The 20,634-nt window shown below is 38.2% G+C and overlaps 1 protein-coding gene and 1 non-coding gene across 5 annotated transcripts in view; one reads left to right on the top strand and one right to left on the bottom strand.

Moving 5' to 3' along the window:
- The window catches only part of NNT (nicotinamide nucleotide transhydrogenase), a 94,277-nt gene extending 90,167 nt beyond the window's left edge, over positions 1 to 4,110 (top strand). For 3 of the 4 annotated variants that reach the window (XM_038535149.1, XM_038535150.1, XM_038535152.1), the window contains 2 exons: positions 900 to 1,015; positions 2,709 to 2,858. In XM_038535149.1, coding sequence (XP_038391077.1) covers positions 900 to 1,015; positions 2,709 to 2,858 — 266 coding nt within the window. Of the gene's footprint in view, positions 1 to 899; positions 1,016 to 2,708 lie in introns of all 4 variants that reach the window. The other variant, XM_038535151.1, reaches the window with a different exon arrangement.
- A 15,397-nt stretch (positions 4,111 to 19,507) lies between these two features.
- On the bottom strand, positions 19,508 to 19,614 carry LOC119871695. The gene has a single exon (XR_005358765.1). It is a non-coding gene; the product is annotated as a U6 spliceosomal RNA (small nuclear RNA).
- Positions 19,615 to 20,634: the final 1,020 nt, after the last annotated feature.

Here is a 20,634-nt window from a genome sequence, read left to right as displayed (position 1 = left end):
GAGATTTTACTGGTTTCCAGTTGTACCAATTCCTTATCAATAAAGTAGTTTTCTCTTAAAGTACTAGGATTTCACTGGTTAAGGTGCTGTGCGTTCTGGCTGTCATTGGGTAGATGTTGAATGTTAATGACATTTGGCTCAAGATCAATTTGTTAAAATTAAACCAGTTCCCTCTGGCAAGTATCCACTGTAAACTTAAAAAAATACTGTTTATTAGAGGAAAATAATGAAGTTGTATGTATATCTACATTCACATGGCATTTTTGGCAAAGTTCTAAGGTAATTTATATTGTAGTCCTTAAAGAGGGAATTTGGGCCATTTTAATTTTATGCCCCCTTTCAGATTTCACTGTTGCTAAATTATGTATGAAACCTGCCAGTTCCAGGAATTATGGACACAGCTTTAATACAGTACAGACGCTTAGACCATTTTCTTTTAGACATCAAATAGCATCCTATGTGGTTATTTTAAAAGATGAAAATGGGATGCAAATCTTATAACTGGCAAGATCATTTTGAGATAATAAAAAACTGTAAAGTTAGATTAGGCAGATCCATTGAGGGGAGGGGAAGTATAATAATGCAAGCTGTAGTCAGGGTGCTCAGGTTCAGATGCAGGGGAGGGGAAGTATAATAATGCAAGCTGTAGTCAGGGTGCTCAGGTTCAGATGCAGGACCTACTGCTTTTTAGCTGTGTGGCATGCTAAGTTACTGAGCCTCTCTGATAATCAAGCTCTTTGTACAGTGCCTGGCATAAGTGTGTGTCCTATAAATATTGGCTTCTGTTACTGTTACTTCAGAGTCCAGAAGTCCAGATCACTATAATTTGCCTGGAAAAAATGAAAATGACCCATTTGAGTTTTATATTTTCTCTCTCTTTTTTTTCCTTTATGGTGTAGACACTGATTTGGTCCTTGTGATTGGAGCTAATGACACAGTGAATTCAGCAGCTCAGGAAGACCCCAACTCTATTATTGCAGGCATGCCAGTCCTCGAGGTCTGGAAATCAAAGCAGGTAAAGTTTCAGACTTGTGTTTCATTCTAACAATCAAGTATCTCTTAAAACATGCACACAGAATTGTCCTGGTTCACTTGGTGAGAAATGCTGATGCCTCTTAGGAGTACTAGGAGCTAGAGCAGGGGTAGTGCTCTCGCTATCCAGCTTCTGTCTATTTGGTGATCATCAGAGAACCCAAGAGAATGCCCTGCTCACCATTAGAACTAGATGATATTATCTGGGTGGATTAACAAAATCTGTAACCACAGCTGAAAAAAGAGCTGTGAGTTTTTGGAATGAGTCTGGCTGGCTTCCAGATAGAGTCCAGTGAAGCAGATGGCTTCCCTCTGGGACAGTGAGTCAGTATCATCGCCTTCATATATGGAGAGGAGCACATTTTTTTCATTTAATTTTTTTGAAAGGGAATTTGTTGTTGTTATGGAGTGTCTAGAAGAAAGGTGATTTGGAAATCCAAACTATAACATGGCATAAGGAAGCAAGGCCTGCTCATGCACATCACCTCTGTGGAAGTTAACTGCTGGGTTATAGAGAACTCAGGCTTGTACACATCCACTGCCTCAGCAGAGGGCAGGTCTCTTTACTGCTCTCAGGTCAGATCTGCATTTTAATAGTCATGATTATGTACATTTCCCTTTAATTTTGTTTCTTTTTATTATAAATATGTGAGCTTGACATTTGTTGTGGGTGATGTGCACTTGTTCATGTGTAGATGAAAAACTATTGCATTGGTCATCAATATTTGAGAGTTTATAGAATGTATTACTGTACTAAGGCTGTGTGAAGTGTGAGTAAATTTAAACTGCTTCCATTTTTGGATAGATTGCATGTCCTAGACTACCATAGAAAGGTATTTCATTGCCTTGAGAACTGACTTGATATTTAACTGATTAGCACCATCCATAATTCATGTAATTGCAAGTGAGTATAATACACCGGTGTGTGAGATGGGCTTAATTCTTCCATTTTACTTTGTAGGAGCATAATATCAGTTATTAGTACTATCTTGTGATGGGCTCGATTGCTCTTTGCGCTTTGGTCTTGGAACCTTCTGATACACTTTAAAGTGATGGAATAAGAATCATACCATTTTCCCCACTCAGTTACATTTATCTTAGGATTTGTAGCAGAAGCTTATGCACGCAGTTTGTTCTCTTAAGCCCATTCAGAGAGAGATGCTTATTTTTCTGACTAGAAAATGTTACACAATCTTTATAGAGAAAAGCATGAAGAAAATCACTCAGAATCTTAATCATTCATAAATAAAATATTTTTTTTAAGATTTTATTTATTTATTCATGAAAGATAGAGAGAAGCAGAGACACACAGGCAGAGGGAGAAGCAGGCTCCATGCAGGAAGCCCGACGTGGGACTCGATCCTGGGGCTCCAGGATCACGCCCTGGGCCGAAGGCTGGCACTCAACCGCTGAGCCACCCAGGGATCCCAATAAAGTATTTTTAACATGATTTTTCTGTCGTGGATATAAGTATGGGCACATTTAAAAAATTAAAGCTAATATAGTGTAAACATACATTTAAAAACTACTCCTCGTGTATTTTAGAAGTCTCTGTGTTCAGGACTTAGTAGTAGTACATGCTTTATTCAAAGTTAGGGCAAGGCAGTGTTGGCATGTCTGTCATGTCCTAGTCAGGTCTGTGAAATACCCTCACTCCCTTCATCTTTGCTCCTTAGGTCATCGTTATGAAGAGGTCCTTGGGTGTTGGCTATGCTGCAGTGGACAATCCAATCTTCTACAAACCTAACACGGCCATGCTTCTAGGTGATGCCAAGAAGACATGTGACGCACTGCAGGCGAAAGTGAGAGAATCCTACCAGAAGTAAAATTTAAAGACCAAGCTGTGGTCTGACAAAGCCACCTCTTTCCATTGTGGGAACAGGCAAATAAAGGATCATTAGATACAGCTGATAGACATCTGTAGCAAAGTTCTTGGAAGAAAAGGAAGACTGAAGAAAAAGCAAACGGGGATTTTTCAGGAGAATTGATGCCTCAATTTTGAAAAAAGATGGAAAATTCTACATGTCCCTCTGTGCATAGTTGTTGTGTAATGAATTCTAAAAGTATTTTATAAAAGGAGAAAGAACAGCCTCATTTTAGTTATGTTCCATTTGGATTTTTAAAAATTCTTCCTCAATAGTCAGCTGGGTTTTAAGAAATCAAGTCTTTAGGATCTTAGGACTTAAATTCTATATGTGGATCTGAAAAATCTGACCCTGTAAACATTACAGCTACCTTCATTTATGTTTTTTCAACAGATGTTACTGATTTGAAACTTTTGTCAACTCCTGAGCTATCCTCTTACCATTTAACCATAGTCTGAATTAACCATATCAAATTGGCTTCAGCTTTTCAAACTGTACTTTCAATTCTAGGTTTCAGGGATATATTTTCTGCCTTCTATTTTAATACATTAAAAGACTAGATAATCTTTCAGAGATGCTGGAAACAAATCATTTGCTTTGTATGTTTCATCAGGACACCAATGAAACGTGTAATTTGAAATCAGTATTGTATTTTTGAAAATCCCATTTCCAATCAGAGATCTTTTTTGGATTTTAATCAATTTATAATGTGTATTACTGTATTAAGTGCACTTGAATGTAATTCAACTATTTGACTAATAAAATGAGTTCATCATGTTTGCATAGAGATGTAGCAATTATCTCTGGTAACAAAAGGATAAAGGGAATAGTTCTGCTTGTTAACTAATATCTGGGGAAGACTTGCTACTATGAAAGCGATGAAATTAGTCCATCTCTTAACTGTTGGCAAGAATTTTTTTTTTTTCCAAATCAGAATGTGTTTTGAGGTCTTCTGTAATTGATAACATTTGAGAAAAATGGTGGCATTTTTTTTTTTTAGCTACCTCTTTGTTTATGCACCAGTAAAGATCATGTCTTTTTGCAATAAAAGTGTAGATTTTCTTTGTGACTTTGCTACTGTGCCAAAAGTTCTACACGGGTGAATGTATGATGGATACTTGGGATATCTGTCTCTCTATATAACTAATTTGGTACTAAGTTTCTTGAAATCATTATAAACACATAAAAACTATCTCTGAATCAGAAAAAGAAATAACTGGTGTGAAATTTTTTTTTACTGTAGTGCTTATGTTTACTCAGTTTACAACTCAGAGTACCTATTGGTTTGTTGACCAGCTTCGGTTTTGCTGTGCCTGAGATTAAGGGGTGTGTGTGTGTGTGTGTGTGTGTGTGTACAGGTGTTTTATTTTTTTATTTTTTATTTTTTTTTTGTGTACAGGTGTTTTAAAGCAGAAAACACTTCTTTTTAATTTTTAAGTGATAAATGCAGTTTGCTAATGGATCTCCGGTATTAGTAACTTCATCTGAATTATATTATGAAAGCTCTATTAGAAAAAAGTAAATAGTATATTCATTTATGTCCTTTTCCATTTCTCAAAGTAGTTGTAGATATATCTGGAAAGCAGCGATTTGATTTTTTTTGAGATAATTCCTGCATTCAGCTTAAACTAAAAATAATTACACTTGAATTTATTGTTATTCATAGTATTTTTCTGTATTTTCAGAAGTTAGGACCTCATTCTTTGCTGCTCACTAATCCTTTGTCATCCAGTTGTAAGAACTGAATTGAAAATTTATGGTCCAGTTGGTTTTACTTTACTTTATTGGTTAGAATATTAACTGATTTTTTGATACATAATTTCCTAATACTCTTAAAGGTTGGTGGCCTTGGATTATTTACAGTGGAGTCTAATAGCAACAAAAATAAGCATCTATCCATTTTATAGATGCCTTTTTCTCTGCTAAACTGGAAGATATGACTTCTTTGTATTCTTGTATTGCTCACAGTATATATATTGCTATTAAAATAGAAGTAATGAAAAAAATCCATTGTACCCCACAGGCTGTTACCAAAAAAAATTACAGGGGGATAGTGAAATACTAATGTTGATGTCTCTTTTAGTCCTTTTCAATAATCCTTTATTTTCTCTTGTTTGTCTTAAGTTTGTCTTAAGTTTGTGTTTAAGTTCTGTATCTAAGTAAAAAATGTATATAAGTAAATGTGTAGATTTTAGTACATTATATGTTTCTGTCTAACTGTGGACAGTTTTCTGGCATATAAATCTTTTTATCATTCACTCTACATTTTTTCTAGGGATTGGAGTAGAGAGGACTGATCTTTTTCTGCAGTGAGCGTTTCAGGCATTTATGGACTCAGAGAGTAACCATTAGGTATCTGGTAATGAATCTGGATAATGGGTCTTGGCTTTTTTGATTCCATCCAAGTCATGGCCCTAACTTTTTAGATTTTGCTCTTTTGTCATCCAACGTAAATATGGGATATCTTATGTATCAGTCAGCTTTAGGGTTTAGTTCAATTTATCCTATCCCAGAGCCTTATTATGTATAATTAATAACTCTTAACTCATGTGTTCATCTGACTGAGAGGCAAATTTTCAAGTCCCTGAAGGCCTAAGTCTTGTGAATTAAAGCATTTTAGTACTGGAAAGTTGGACAGGTCTTTTGGATAGCTAGGGGAGAATAGTTCAAATGTCTAATTTATAGCTTTTGCCAGTTTTTGAGAGTGTTTGCCAACAAATAATATTGGGTCAGAATGGTAAGAGAAAAAAAACAACGAAAACTCTATACTCCAGTGTCAGCAACTTGTATATTCCTGCTGCTCTTTAGATTCTCAAAGGAAAGAAGAATTAATTTAATTAACAAGGAGGAAAAAAAAAAACTTTAAGTGAAAATTTTAAAGGGTTAGTTTAGTAAAGGAGCAGAAATGGTTAACAGTTGAATTTTTGAAGCACTTAAGATTGCTGTTCTTAAACTTTTAGTAGTTACATATTGGGCTAAGGAATTAAACTGTTTACCATTTACATGGTTATATGGACATTTACCTGTTATACTGTAATTCTGGTTGGAAATCTTTTGGATAAAATAGCAATATAGATGATGAGACAGTAATTAGAATGTTGAATATTTGAAACTCTGATGTATAATGATTAAGATACTGGTAGAAAAAGATATTTGGGTCTTAGATAGTTTTTTTGGGGAAGAGTGAAAAACCATATTGGCTAGGTAGAGAAAGGGCAGCTTATGATTATGGAGAACTTTAAAAGCTTGAACTGTAAGTAGTGGGGTGATACTACATCTCTGTCATGTGGATTGTGAAAGCATAGGACTACCTCATTCTATATACAATATTTGTACTTCATATTCTGGCCAAAGATCACAACTTTGAACTCTGCTTTCCAATTATTTCCAAAAGCCTATTTCTGAAGAATAATATGAATGAAAAGATAGCCTAAAGGATATAGGGTCCACTTTGCCCCTGGATATTTCAAATTTCACTCTGAGACCAAATCAGACCTTCAGAGATTTGGGTGCTTGGGCTGCGTTGTGTGGGTCCTTGAGGATAACAGTGACACAAAGGTACTGGAATGGAGAGGGGGAAGAGGGATCCAGTTCACCTAGGGACCGTGAGTTTGGGGGGAGTATGTGTTGAAGCCATAGAATGGCAGGTCGTAGAAGTGGTTACAGACTGAGAATAATCGAGATGGTGTGGATTTGGGGTATGCAGGTGGCACATGGGATGATGGTGGATAATTCCTTTCCCCAACAATGGAGAGATGTGAAAAAAGAAGTGAGAACTTCGGGTAAGGGGTTGGAGGGGTTCCTTTTTCCTCTATTGTAAAGACAGAATAGGAAGATCTAAGAACCTTCTCCTCCTCCTTCCTGTTGCTTTTGGGAAGATGAAAAACGCAGCAGCCATGTGAGTTGATATATAGGGAATAGTAAAAACCCATGAAATGGACCGTTCAGAAATTGCAATGAGGCCATTTTTCCCCCCATCCACTACTTTGGTTTTTTTTTTTGTTTTGTTTTTGAAGGTGGTTTTATTTTTTTTTATTTTTAAAATTTGTTTTCATTGAAGTTCGATTTGCCAACACATAGTATAACACCCTACTTTGGATTTGGCTTACTACAGGGAAAACAAAACTTGGAAACTTCTCCGGTAAGGTGTAGAACTAGATTTAGCCAGTGAACTTTTATCTAAATTAGCCCTTTTCAGGACCTGATTTTCTTTTTTTTTCTTTTTTCTCTTTCAAGATTTTATTTATTTATTCATGAGAGATACAGAGAGAGAGAGAGAGGCAGAGACACAGGCAGAGGGAGAAGCAGGTTCCCTGTGGGGAACCTGATGTGGGACTCGATCCTGGCTCTGGGAGCACGCACTAGCCGAAGGCAGACACTCAGCCACTGAGCCATGAGCCACCCAGGTGCCCCATGGACCTGATTTTCCAAAAGCCAGTGAACTGCCATCAACAGCCAGCCTGGCTTTTTGCCCTTTCTCCCAGTTAGGGCGTGCACCTTCCATGAGGTAAAGTGATGTAGCAGGGTCTGTGCCTGGTTAATTCTATCCAGGCCTTGTGATTCCAGTCTTCTACTATACACACACAACTGGGTTTGAACTGAAAGGGCACCTCTAAACCTCTAGAGAAATCAGAGAAAGTCTGACTGTCTTATATTATGGCAGGAAGGAGATAACTTCTGCAGAGGGATGAAACAGTGTCATGGCTTTATCTTAGAATGTTTTGTCACTCTTCTCTGAGTTTCCTGGAACACTGCTTCAGAAATCACTCCTTCTAGAAAGCTTTTTTTAAAGTTTTTTTTTTTTTTTTTTTTTTAAGATTTAAAACATTTATTTATTCATGAGAGACACAGAGAGACAGGCAGAAACATAGGCAGAAGGTGAAGCAGGCTCCCTGTGGGAGCCTGATGCAGGACTTGATCCCAGTACCCTGGGATCATGCCCTGAGCCAAGAGCAGATGCTCAACCACTGAGCCACCCAGGCATCCCTAGAAAAGGCCTTTTAAAGCTTTCAGGGCTTTACTGATTCATGGAAAATTTTGTTCTTGCAAATTATAGCAGACTCTGTGGTTTTGTCCCATTGGGGTATATATAAGCATGAAAGCTTAGACATACTTTAGGTCCACACCCTTGTGTCTGATTGGGGATAACTGCTTCATTAGTGTTGGGTATAATTATAGTAACTTGGAAACATGGGCATATAAAGATTAGAATCATCACTGCAAATGAAACAAATAGAACATTCAAAGGCTATAACAGAAAATCTTATGAAAATCTTATTCTACACGTAAGAATTTTAGGGTACTTGGACTGCTTTGGTCCTTGCTGTAATGCATCTCATGCAGAATGCTGTCTGCATAAGCATCCTGAATGGGTGGATTTTAATGATGAATATAGGACAAGTAGGTGGATGATGGCATCACTATGAAAAGCGTTACTGTTTTCTACATAATGAATCACTTTTGGTGATGCTTACATTTCTGGAGCATTTCACCTTTTGCTAAATTAAACCTAAAGGCATTTTAATAAGTATATTACCATGCAGTGTGAAGGGAGGGAGAGAGGAAAGTGCATTTTTGTGTGTGTTCCACGTGTACGTCTTTAGGACTCATTGCCTGGAAGTTTATCTTAATCTTTTTTTTTTTTTTTTTAATTCCAAATAGAAAGACTCTGCTCTTACTCATTTTAGTAGCTCAATGAGTAATAGTAATAGTAGCTCCTAGTTAATGAGTACTCATTTTGTGTTAGGCACCACCCTGTCCACATCCTGTGAGTTTTAAATGCCTCCTACAATAGCAAATGGCACCCTAGGCCTGGCTGGCAGTGGGGGTCCACTTAACTGCTCTGTGGATGTTTGTCAAGCACAAATAGCTAAAGGAAGGATGGTACTTATGAAAGGGAGGAAGCATGTCATACTAAACCATTTAAATATATTTTTTAAAAACCCAGTTGAAATTTCAGCGAGAAGATGCCAACCACTTACAAAATGACATGAAGAAATGTGAATTTCTTAGAAGAAAAAAGTGACAACCGTTTTTACACAGTGAGACAAAAGTTGCTGCTTATCTGGTCATGATTTGTCCCTCTACCCATTCTGTCTCCAAGCAGCTGCTGCCATTTGCCTCATACATGAAAGCTTAAATCCTGGGGTTGCTTCTTACTTAGGAGCAGCATCAAGGATCCTTTGGAGCAAAATTTCCAAAAACGCTTTGTGGGTTTTGCTTTCCAGAATTCTACTTACTGCATCTCCATGCCTGTTTGACCTCTCACAGCTTCTACCTGATAGCTAGTCAGGCCAAAGCTTTTTGCTGTGAATTTTCACCTCCCAAGCCACAAACTCAGATGTACCAAAATATGACTTTATTTTTTATAACTGAACTAAAGGGGCACCTCGGTGGCTCAGTCGGTTAAGCATCTGCCTTCTGCTCAGGTCAGGATTTCAGGGTCCTGGGATCAAGCCCCACATTGGGTTCCCTGCTCAGGGGAAACGTCCTGTTTCTTCCTCTCCCTCTGCTGCCCCCCCCCCCCCCCACTCATGCACTCACTCTCTCTCTCTCTCAAATAAATAAAATCTTTATAACTGAACTGAATTCCTTTCCTGAGCTCCCATTTTTCCTGTTGATGGAAACTGGACCTTAATTCAGGATATTTCTGTCTCCTACTCATGGGGGCACATCTTTATTCAGGGGCAAATTGGGGTGGAGAGCAGTGAGCAAAGTTTGGGTGGAGTGGGTCGGGTCCCTGGTCTTCATCTGTCCAGTCTGGTATCCTCTGAAGTATTATTCCTCTTACTTAGTCTTGGTTACTAATATCTTTGTACACTGACATTCTCTGATTATCTCTTTGGCCTAAATGAAATAAAAGAAGTTACAAGATTGTTTAAAGCAATATAGCAATGGGAAGGAAGAAATACACAAGATGGAGGATATGATAATCTCAACGTATTTTTGGCAAATTTCTCATGATTTATATGTGAGGTGAAACTTTTAAAGCCCTTTGTATGAGAAGAGAATATTTTTTTAAAAGATTTTATTTATTTATTCATGAAAGAGAGAGAGAGAGAGAGACAGAGACACAGGCAGAGGGAGAAGCAGGCCCCATGCAGGGAGCCCCATGTGGGACTTCATCCCGGGACTCCAGGATCACGCCCTGGGCCGAAGGCAGGCGCTATACCCCTGAGCCACCCAGGGATCCCGAGAACAGAATATTAATGTTATTTCTACAAAGAAAGTAGTAAATGCTGTATTTAAATAATTTACAACGAATTGATTAAAATGCTTCAAGCAAAGAAGTTCTGAAGAGCCACTTAATTATTTCTCCTGAGACCAAGTGAATATGAGCTTCAGAGACCTTTATTTTTAAAAATTTAGATATTGAGTTGTTTTGGAGAAGCTTTTTAAAAAAGATTTTATTTTTTTTATTAATGAGATAAACAGAGAGGCAGAGACATAGGCAGAAGGAGGAGGAGGCTCCCTGTGGGAGTACGATGCAGGACTAGATCCCAGGACCTGGGGATCATGACCTGAGCTCAACCACCTAGGCACCCCTGGGGAAGGTTTTTCATTTGGGCCTCTGCCCTGTGAGGAATGTAAAGTGCTCTGTCATCTAATCTATCAGTTTATCAGTGGTACTTTGTTATTAAACCTATAGCCAAAAAAGTTAAATCATTCATTCAGAGTTGGAGCACATCTAAAACAAAGAAAGGTCAACAAACAGCCCTTTTGATAATTATTGTCTTGTTGAGAACACAAGTTAGCATTTATAGCCTGTCTAATTTTTTTTGTACTGATGAAATATTTTTGAAAAATAGTGATTTCTGTGTATGTTATTAATTGTATTTTCACTGGGGAAATTGGAGCACAAAACATCACAGTGTTCCTCTAATTACCCTGTGGCAGATGGAACAACAAGAACTATATCTTCTGCCAATTAACTATTTTTCTTCTTAAATTACAAGTGCTTGGTCATTTCAATAAATACCATGAATCCCATTTTATGCATAAGCCTTTTGCTCCTCTGGAATAATTTTTTCTCACCCTGCCAGAAATGAAGGAAGTTGAGCAACACTGAACAAAGAAGGTAATAACTATGTTCAAAAGTGCCATGATTTAATATTTTCATGCCACCACTTGAGAATGAAATCAGAATAGACTGTAAGGGACAACGTGGGGCATTCAGGTAGAGCTCAGCATACTAGGTGTTCCCAATGTACCAGAGTCTGGCTTGTCCAGATGGAACAGAGGGTGAGAGGGGTGAAATGGCCACTGCTCAGCCTGGGGAAGATGGGGAAGAAAATCCCGAGAGGAGAGACCAAGGGAACATTCATGAGATGAGTGAAACCCAAACTATGCTAGTTCTTTTAGATTCCAAGTATGGAGGAAGGGGATGTAAAAAGAAAGAACCAGAGATCATTGGCTTGAGATTTTTGAAAGGGAAGTGTGGAGTAAGGAGTTGTGATTTAAAATGGAAGATGCTGGGATGCCTGGGTGGCTCAGTGGTTGAACATCTGCCTTCTGCTTGGGGCCTGATTCCAGGGGCCTGATTCCATGGGGTTCCCTGAAGGGAACCTGCTTCTCCCTCTGCCTTTGTCTCTGCCTCTCTCTCTGTGTCTCTCATGAATAAACAAATAAAATATTAAAAAAAATAAACTGGAAGATGCCATAGAAAGTTAGTGGTAGCACGGATGTCATTTTCTAGATTACAAGGTGATATAAGAAATTGCTTATGTTTGAAATGTTTTGAATTCTGTTCCCCCACCACTGACTCGATTGGGTTTCCTATCTATAAAATATATGATCAAGTGGCAATGACAAGCCTAACTATTATTTATTGTGCGCCATGTGCTGTGCTAGCGAGCAGATAGATACATGTGGCATGTTCCCTTGCAGTGAAGTATGGAGTGCAAAATTATATTTTGGTGGAAGTGCAAAAATTAAATGATTTGCAAGTTCTGGAGGTAGCTTATAGAAGAGAATGATTATTGTTGCCTGGTACGAGAAGGGAGTTCTGGGGAGCTTTTGCAGAGTAGTGTTTTGGAAGAGAAATAAGATATGATTAGACACATAGGAACCAGCATTTTGAATGGAGGAGATAGCATGTGAAAATTAACTGAATAAGACATTTCAAAGGAAGTAATTCTCCGCAAATATGTAACACAACACAGATTTTTAATTCATAGTTATTAATGTTCTAGAGAAAAGTCTGGTGCTAAAGGACTGTCATTTTCCAGGTTATTGTGGGGAGGAGGCTTGGGGTCATGATTCTTAGAACAATCATTATTATTTTTTAAATTTTTCTACAGCCTTTCAATAGTCATTTGTCAATTTTTGTACTGACGAGTCTTGCTTTCCTCACGCTGCTCTCAAAAGTAAACTAAGAAAATAACATTGCCAGTATTTTTCACAATCTGTTCCTTAACCCATCTTTGTCAGAGCATGAGTGAAGGAGGGACTCTGTTCTTTGCATTATGGAAGGCTCCGTTTCCAAAAAAATAGTGAAATCATTTGAAACTGGGCAGTGGTAACACAGTAGTACTAGTTTCTCGATCTTTTTCCAAGGTCTGGGGCTTTCTTTGCCTTCTGGGTTGATCTCAGAAGGTCAGTCTATGAGGCAAGAAGCAAGCCTGTTTCTGATGGGTGGTGACCACAGTCAGTGTGGTTTTGTGTCAGCTTAGCTAATGTGGAAGTACGGTTCCTAGAATTTCTTTCCTTGTCTGATTCTAGGTTGGCCCCAAGATTAATTTCATGAAATTTGGGAGATGAGGCAAAGCAGTAGCCATATCACTCTGGAGGCTTGTTCAGGGCTCCCAGGTATTGCTGCAACCCTGTGTGACTGATTCTAGGCCTGTTTGTCGACTTGGCATACCAGCTGGGACCTCAGCTCCTCTCACTCTTGTTGTATCCCTTTCTTCAATTTCTTAGCTTTCTGGGCAAAGCCCATGTGCTTGGACTGAGGCAAGAGTACCAGCTTCTGCAAGACACCTGTGTTATTAAGTGTGAGACAGGTAGGGTTCCAGTTTGTCCTCCCTCTCTCCCACTTCATGTTGGGCTGTCAACCCTGCTCACTGATGATCACTTCAGCCCACGAACAGAAGCAGAGCCAATGGCCTTTCGTAGGCTTTCACTTTTTCTCCAGCATCCACAATTGTGTCAAGGTGCATTCGTAGTAAACTTCTTTCCTATCACTCATAGTGTTTCTGCTTCCCTGACTAAAACCTAACTGATACAGCTCCCTCATGACACGTCATGATGCTAATGTAACTGCCTGCTTCTCCCTCTGCCTATAAGTCTCTGCCTCTCTCTGTGTCTCTCATGAATAAATAAATAAATAAAATCTTTTAAAAATCTCATTTAATTATTTCAACCATTTCTCCCAACAAATATCAAAATTAGTTGACTCACTTTTCACCAACTTTGCAAATGATTTGAATGATGAATTCGGTAAATGATTCTTTCATATAGATTAATGCTTTTTCCAAAGAGCACAGTTTAGTGCCATGGGGGATTAAAGCACTTGGAAAACCCATCATCTTTTTTGGCATAGGGTGGAGGTGTGTGGAGAGAATGTGTGCAGGTGTGATAAAAGGAGCAGGCTACAAATTTTAATGATTTTTTTGGTTATAGAATATGCACATGTACAGAGAAAGATTGACACCATTTTTAGAAATTCCAAGAGCTCTTGTTTTTGCACTTGTGAATCAATCCTTCTTTGACTCTCGCTGCATGTGCTTTGCTTTGACCAATGGGCATTAACAAGTGGCATGTAGACAGAGGCTTGACAAGTGCTTGTGCATTGTGGCTGGGCCTTGTGGGAAGTTCCTTTTTGGGAACTTGTGGTCATGTGTTAAGGAAACTTGGGCTGAATCATGAGAGGCAATCTGGAGAGAGTCTTGGAGGATTAGGGGTTGTCTTGAATTTAGCAGCTGAAGGCAGCTGCATGAGCCATATCCATGTAACAGGAGAATCACCAGCTGAACCCTGCCAGGATTCCTAATAAACAGAATTCTGTGGAATAACAGCTTGTAGTTAGGGGGTGGTTTGTTATACAGCAATGGAAGATTGAAACAGCTATGACAAAGCATTAATAACAGACTTTGTTCCTTCTTCTTCTTTTATTATTATTTTTTTAAGGAAAAATATGCATTGACTTAGTTCTGACAATGTCTCCTTTCCGCTTTTCCTTAAATTCCTTCTTCTTACTTTTCATTGTTTCTATTCCCCTTGTGCAAGTACGGGTGGTCATTCTTCTAGGTGGCGTGAGTTGGCAGACAGAAACCCTGTTTACCCCAGGATGTCTTTCTTCTCAGTCTGTCCTGGTACTTGAAACTTCAACATTATTTAAATAACGATTTTTTTTCTTCTAAGCTAGGAATTTCCGTCTCCAAGGGCGAATGTGCAACTGTCCCTGGACACATGACACTACTCTCCGTCATTCACCATGAAGCCAGGGTTAGTTTGTTAGTTGCTCTCCTAGGAAGCGGCTGAGAGGAACTGGCCCTGGCTTGCCAGAGGGCCTTGCCCACACATTCACATCTGTCTGCAAGTCTTTCCTCTTCTTTTGTCATCCAATTAACTACTTCTCTTCCTTCAGTTCTCAACTCCATTAATACTTTCTTAGGGAAGTGTCCTGGAACCCCCTGAGTAAGTCTATTTTAGGAAAGGTGCTCATAGAACCCAATACCCTCTTCAGAGCAATTTCAACTCAACTTTTTTTCCATGTAATTATATTTGTATCACCTGGGATTTTAGCTCCAAGGAGATAGAGATCCTGTTTATTTTTGCCCACAGTAGCACTCTCAATACTCTCAATACTTATACAAAATATACTCTGGTGCGTGGAATGTGTTCAATACATTTTTGTTAAAGAAATGAATGAATGGATGGATGAACTGGGATTCTGAACAAGTGACCTTCTCTTTTACCTTCTTACTTTAGTCATTTTTGCCCTGGACTGGGTGTTTTACTAGTATTGCAGGCAAGAAAGTAGGCCAATGGCATTCTAAAAGCTCTATGAGATGTTTCAAAAGGGGAAATCAAAGTTAAAAGTGCTATGCTGGGGATGCCTGGGTGGATCAGAGGTTGAGCGTCTGCCTTTGGGTCAGGTCGTGATCCCGGGGTACTGGGATAGTGTCCCACATCGGGCTCCTTGCAGGGAGCCTGCTTCTCCCTCTGCCCATGTCTCTGCCTCTCTCTCTGTGTCTCTCATGGATAAATAAATAAAATCTTGAAAAAAAGTGCTATGCTGAAGCTAAGCTAAGACTTACTAGGGCATGTGGTCTCCCTCACAATGCCTCATCCATTTAAATTCTTACCCCTGGATAAAGACCTTTTCAGAAGCAAGAAAACTAATAAGAGTTCCCATGAGTACTAGCATGCATTGTAAAAACATCACTGGGCTCCTGTCATAAATATTATTTCTGTTTTTCCATGCAATAATAGTTAAAAGCTTCTTTATTAAGAAAGAACTGTAACACTTTATTTTAATTGAGGTACAACTGACATACAACATTATATTATTTTCAGGTGTACAGCAGAGGGATTTAATATTTGTATACACAGCAAAATGATCACCATAGTTAAGTCAGAACTATAATGCTTTAATAAGCTTTGCAGTTCTCACATTTATCTTCATTAAAATATGTAATAATTAACTTAAACAGAAAATCATTTGTAGTGGGTTTACGAACATGAGCAGAAAAAAGGAAGTGTTGGAGCTTTATGTTTTATTTTAACATTGCTATTCTGACTCTGAATGGGTTGAGCAAGAATGGCAATCATGATTTAGCCAATATTCAATTTATGAATAGCGTTTTTATAATCCTCTGAGGGTTGTGAAATCAAAAGCTTCTACTTTTATTTCCTCAGGGATAATTGCTGCTTATTCTTCAATTTAGAATATCTGGGAAGTAATTGACCTGGAGAAACATTTCTCAAAATGTGGTGCTAATGACAGGTAAAAGAAAAATGGTTTCAAAGGTCACAAAAGTGATGGATTAAACAGAATTCAATGGTATTTTTCTAATTACAGGGACTGACAACATTCATTGTAAAGCTCCAAGAAGAAAGGATGTAATATATAGCATTTCCTACTGTTATCTGGTCACTGAATTTAAAAATGTAATTCAGCATTTATTTATTTATTTATTTATTTAGCTTCTTGTGCTCTTTGGAATTTAAATGTGCTCTGTTAAACCCCTAGAGGAAAGTCTTCTCTAAAGTATTTAGAAAGGTATGCCTATATATTTACCAAATGCCTGGTGATATATTTCTCTCCTGGCCTCTTCCAGAATCACAGCTCTATGATCCTCCTATTTTAGGAACTACTTACTATCTCCTATTCCTATCAGCATGCTAATTATAATAATAACTAATCTTTGTTGAATACTCACTATGTGCCAGGCATGACTGTAAAAACTATCAATGTGATAATTCATTAATCACAGCAGGACAATCCTTGGGGCACCTGGGTGGCTCGGTGGTTGAGCATCTGCCTTTGGTTCAGGTTGCCATCCCAGGGTCCTCGGATGGAGTTCTGCATCAGGCTCCCAGCAGGGAGCCTGCTCCTTCCTCTGCCTGTGTCTCTGCCTCTCTCTGTGCATCTCTCATGAATAAATGAATAAAATCTTAAAAAAAGAGAACAATCCTTTGAGTAGGTGCCCCATTTTACAGATGTAGAATCTCAGAGTCCAATGAATTAAGTAGGTGACAGGGTCAGAATTTGGACCTGGGCAGTCTGGCTCTACTCTGAACCACAATACTATGTTGTCATAGAACTGATTTGCCAACTAGCTTTTAGATAACAACACTTTGATAATTTGGGAACTACTGGTAATTTGTGAACTCTTGGGCTGCTAAACAAAGAAGCAAAGAAATACAGTTTAATGTACGTCACGCATGTGTTTAGCCTTCTGATTTTTCTGGAAAGCTTCTTCACCTTTTGGAAATACAGAATCTGTTGTTTTGGTGTGGTCCCGTGAGAAGGACCCTATGCTTCACTCCTAGGACATGGCCTACTTGCTTTTAAGGGCAGGACTGCTCCTGAGTTTTCTTTTTCTTCCTTTCTTCTTTTTTAATGGTGTGGCTATTCATATCCACACACAATCTCCATCCTGCCTCTATTTCTGGTCCTCTCTTTGCTATTGTCTGAGATCTTCCTTGTCTTCTGATGGTCCATGTTCCCTACAGTGGTTGCTTCTTTATAGCAGAGCTTATTGAGTTTTTGCAGAAAGTTGTCTTTCATTCTGCAGTTTCTCATAGTTTAGACTCCTTTCTTCTTTTTACTAGCCTAATAATTCTGCTAAACCACATTCTACTTCCTCTATGTTACCCATAAACTTGTCTTTCTATACTTGTTTATATAATAAATGTAAAATTAAAATTAAATATAAAAATGTATTGATTATTAGAGGCAGAGCATAACTGAAGCTCTATAATAGTCTAAGGAGACTAACCAATATGCTCTTGGGTTTTAATTATAGTTTTGTTTATCTGCTCTAAATCGTGGAACGTTATCAAGGTTTTCTAAAACAAGAGAACTAAGAAAAGAAAAATGAAACAAGAAGACATTGATATGACATTCGTTTATCTTCTCTACTTAAAAGCTATTTTCTTTACCAATCCAAGCTCTCAAATGGGTGATTTACTTGTGCCCACACCCTCTTCACTCCTCAGAAACTTTTGTTGTTGGCTCCTACCCTAATTATTTAGCTAAAGTCACTCTCTTAAAAGTCAATAGCAATCTCCTGATTACCCAATGTAAATCTCAGAACTCATTTTCTTGGACATCTCTGTAATAATTGATACCATTGACCAGCCACTATGGAAAATGCCTCTTCTCTAGGAGACCGCTGTCCTAATTAACATAGTCTATGTGCTCATAGACTCTATCATAACATCTGTAATACCTTATTTCCCTAAAGTCTGTTTGCTGGATGGTAAGCTTCTTGAGGGCAGGGGTTGTTCTTGATAATGGTTAGGTGAATATATTTTAAAAAGGCATTTTAGGGGCCTCTGGGTAGCTCAGTGGTTGAGTGTCTGCCTTTTGCTCAGGTTGTGATCCTGAGGTCCTGGGATCAAGTTCCACATTAGGCTTCCTGTGAGGATCCTGCTTCTCCCTCTGCCTATGTCTATGCCTCTCTGTGTGTCTCTCATGAATTAAAAAAAAAAAAAAAGTCATTTTAGTGTGATAAATGAAAACAGGGAGGAAAAAAGTAGTGCATGAATATAGAAAATGAAATATCAAAACCACCTCCTGGGATATCAGTACAGTGAAATGCTGGCTGAAGACCTATAGTCTTTGGTAGTAGGAAGGCTAATGGGAATTGAAAATAGAAAGCAAGGGGCAGCCCAGTGGCTCAGTGGTTTAACGCCACCTTTGGCCCAGGGCCTCATCCTGGGAACCCCTGATAGAGTCCCACATTGGGCTCCCTGCATGGAGCCTGCTTCTCTGCCTTGTCTGCCTCTCTGTCTCTCTCTGTCTCTCAGTCTCTCATGAATAAATAAAATCTTAAAAAAAAAAAAGAAAGAAAGCTAATTCTCAATTTCTAAAAATTCAAAACAACAAAATTTGAAATGCTTATTTTTAACCTTAGCTATTATGTTTACACTTAACAAATCTCATTCTGTTTTAGAACAGTGGTAAAATGGTGCTCATTTAGGCTTAATTAGTACAGATTAAATCGTGATCATCAGCAGGAACTGTTCTGTAATTATTCTGCTTCTTCACTAGATGGTGCTTGTGAGCCAATTAGGAAAAGATTGGGTTCATGGTTTATTCACTGAAGGGAAAGCAAGGGGGAAATTTGTGAATTAAATAGAATAAGGCTATGAAAAATTAGAAAAATTTAAGACAGCCCTTTATAGTTGTTAGAGTACTTGGAGAAAATTTCATCTTCCTTTTTGGTAAAAATATTAAGCTCTTGAAAGAAAAAAAATACTCATTAAGAATAATCACCAAATTCTGAATGTTTTGTGGGCTAACTGTCCAAACCTACTGAATTAAAAAACTCTCTTTCCTCTCCTTAAAATACAGCATTGATCTTTGGTTGGAAGCAAAACCATTTAAATTGTTACATGATGAGAGTAATCATTTCATGGTGTTACTTCATGAAATGGGTTATTGCCTAGATTTTAAGTGGTTTGATAGGCAATATTCTTTTTCTTTCATTTAGAGCCATTGAAGAGTAGGAGTTGAAAGAGAAGCCTCTAGATTCTTACTGCTTGAGTTTACCCCAGATCTGCCCCTTCTTCGCTGTGTAATCTTGGGACTTCACCTCTCTAAACTTCCTTTCCCTCATCTTAGAAAATGAGGGTGCCATAATTTCCACCTTATTGGACTGTTGGGACAATATATATAAAAGATTAAAATGGTGCCTTGCAAATAGTAAGCCCTCAAAAAAATATTAGCATTCTTGACATTTCTCATCACATTTCACTTACCAGTGAAGATTGATATATCCCAAGTCACAAAACAATCATGGAAAATGTCAATTTAATTAAGTTTGGATTTCTTTCCTTTTTTTTCCCTCATTCCATTCCAGTATTCTAACTTATTACTAACTCTGCCTTTATCTATGAAACTTACTTATATTTACCAAGTATTTGTTTAGGGGGAAGACTGTCTTTTAAAGTTCAGTTGAGGCACTTATGTTCTCACTCAGGGGCCATGCTAGTCTTCTCTGTATCATTCCGATTTTAGTATTTATGCTGCCAAAGCGAGTACGAGGCACTTATGTTCTAATGTGTGATGATTAGATAGCTTAGCTTCTTCTGAATTTCAGAAAAAGATGGTTTTGTTTTCGCAGTAGAGTTCCTGAGATTGAATGATTGCAGTGAGTGACAGCAAACTTCTCCCAGAGGAACTTCTGTTGCTGCCAGTACCTGAAGGTTTCTACAATGGTTGGCAAGGGTCACAGCAAAGAAAGAAAAGAGTGTGAGGAAGAAATTATTCAAAGGAAGTATGTATTCTTCCCCAAATGGTGGCAATATGAATGTGAAAAAGAAAAGGATATACATTTGAATAGATACATCAAAACTGAAGAAAGGCCATGTCCACGTCTAGGAAGAATCATGAACAAATTCACAGGTCACAGTTTTGGTTTATGCTTCTCTATGTGGTGTACGTGGACCCCTGTCTCCCAACTTACAGTTATCATCATGTAATATGATTGACAGGACCTGTGTTCTTTTGCTGAAATATAGGAAATATTTCAGGAGATGTGAAGAAAAGGTAAGTGATTTCTTTGATGGATCACGATGGCCACAAGACAGCCGGTATTTACCAAAGAGTTACTCTGCTAGGGGTGATGGTAGAAATTACACCTGAAGTGTCACATTTAAGGCTCACTACGACTCCACAAAGTTGCCAGTATTATCATCCCCCATCCCCATTAGTGCCATTATTACTATTAAGGAAATGGGTATCTGGAGACGTTCAATAGCTTTTCCTAGATTGCATAGTCAGTGAATGGCAGAGTTTGTATTCAAACCCAATTCCATCTAACTCCGGAGCCTCAGTATTTTATCCATTATCCTGAGATGTCAGTTCAAACAAAGACATTGTTTGAATTGATTCTGGAAGTATAGGCAGCACCCTAACTGACACATTTCCTAATTGGCCTTCCCTGCTGAGACATTAACTTGTCAACATAGGGCATTATCCTTCATTAGTTCCCCGCATGCCTGGGTAGTCAAAGAATCAAATTGTCCTTCCTAATTTGAAGATGATACCACCGCATGTGTG

The sequence above is a fragment of the Canis lupus genome, chromosome 4, assembly GCF_011100685.1.
Source record: "Canis lupus familiaris isolate Mischka breed German Shepherd chromosome 4, alternate assembly UU_Cfam_GSD_1.0, whole genome shotgun sequence".
Classification (NCBI taxonomy): Eukaryota; Metazoa; Chordata; class Mammalia; order Carnivora; family Canidae; genus Canis; species Canis lupus.
This window is presented reverse-complemented; position numbering and strand designations above follow the sequence as displayed.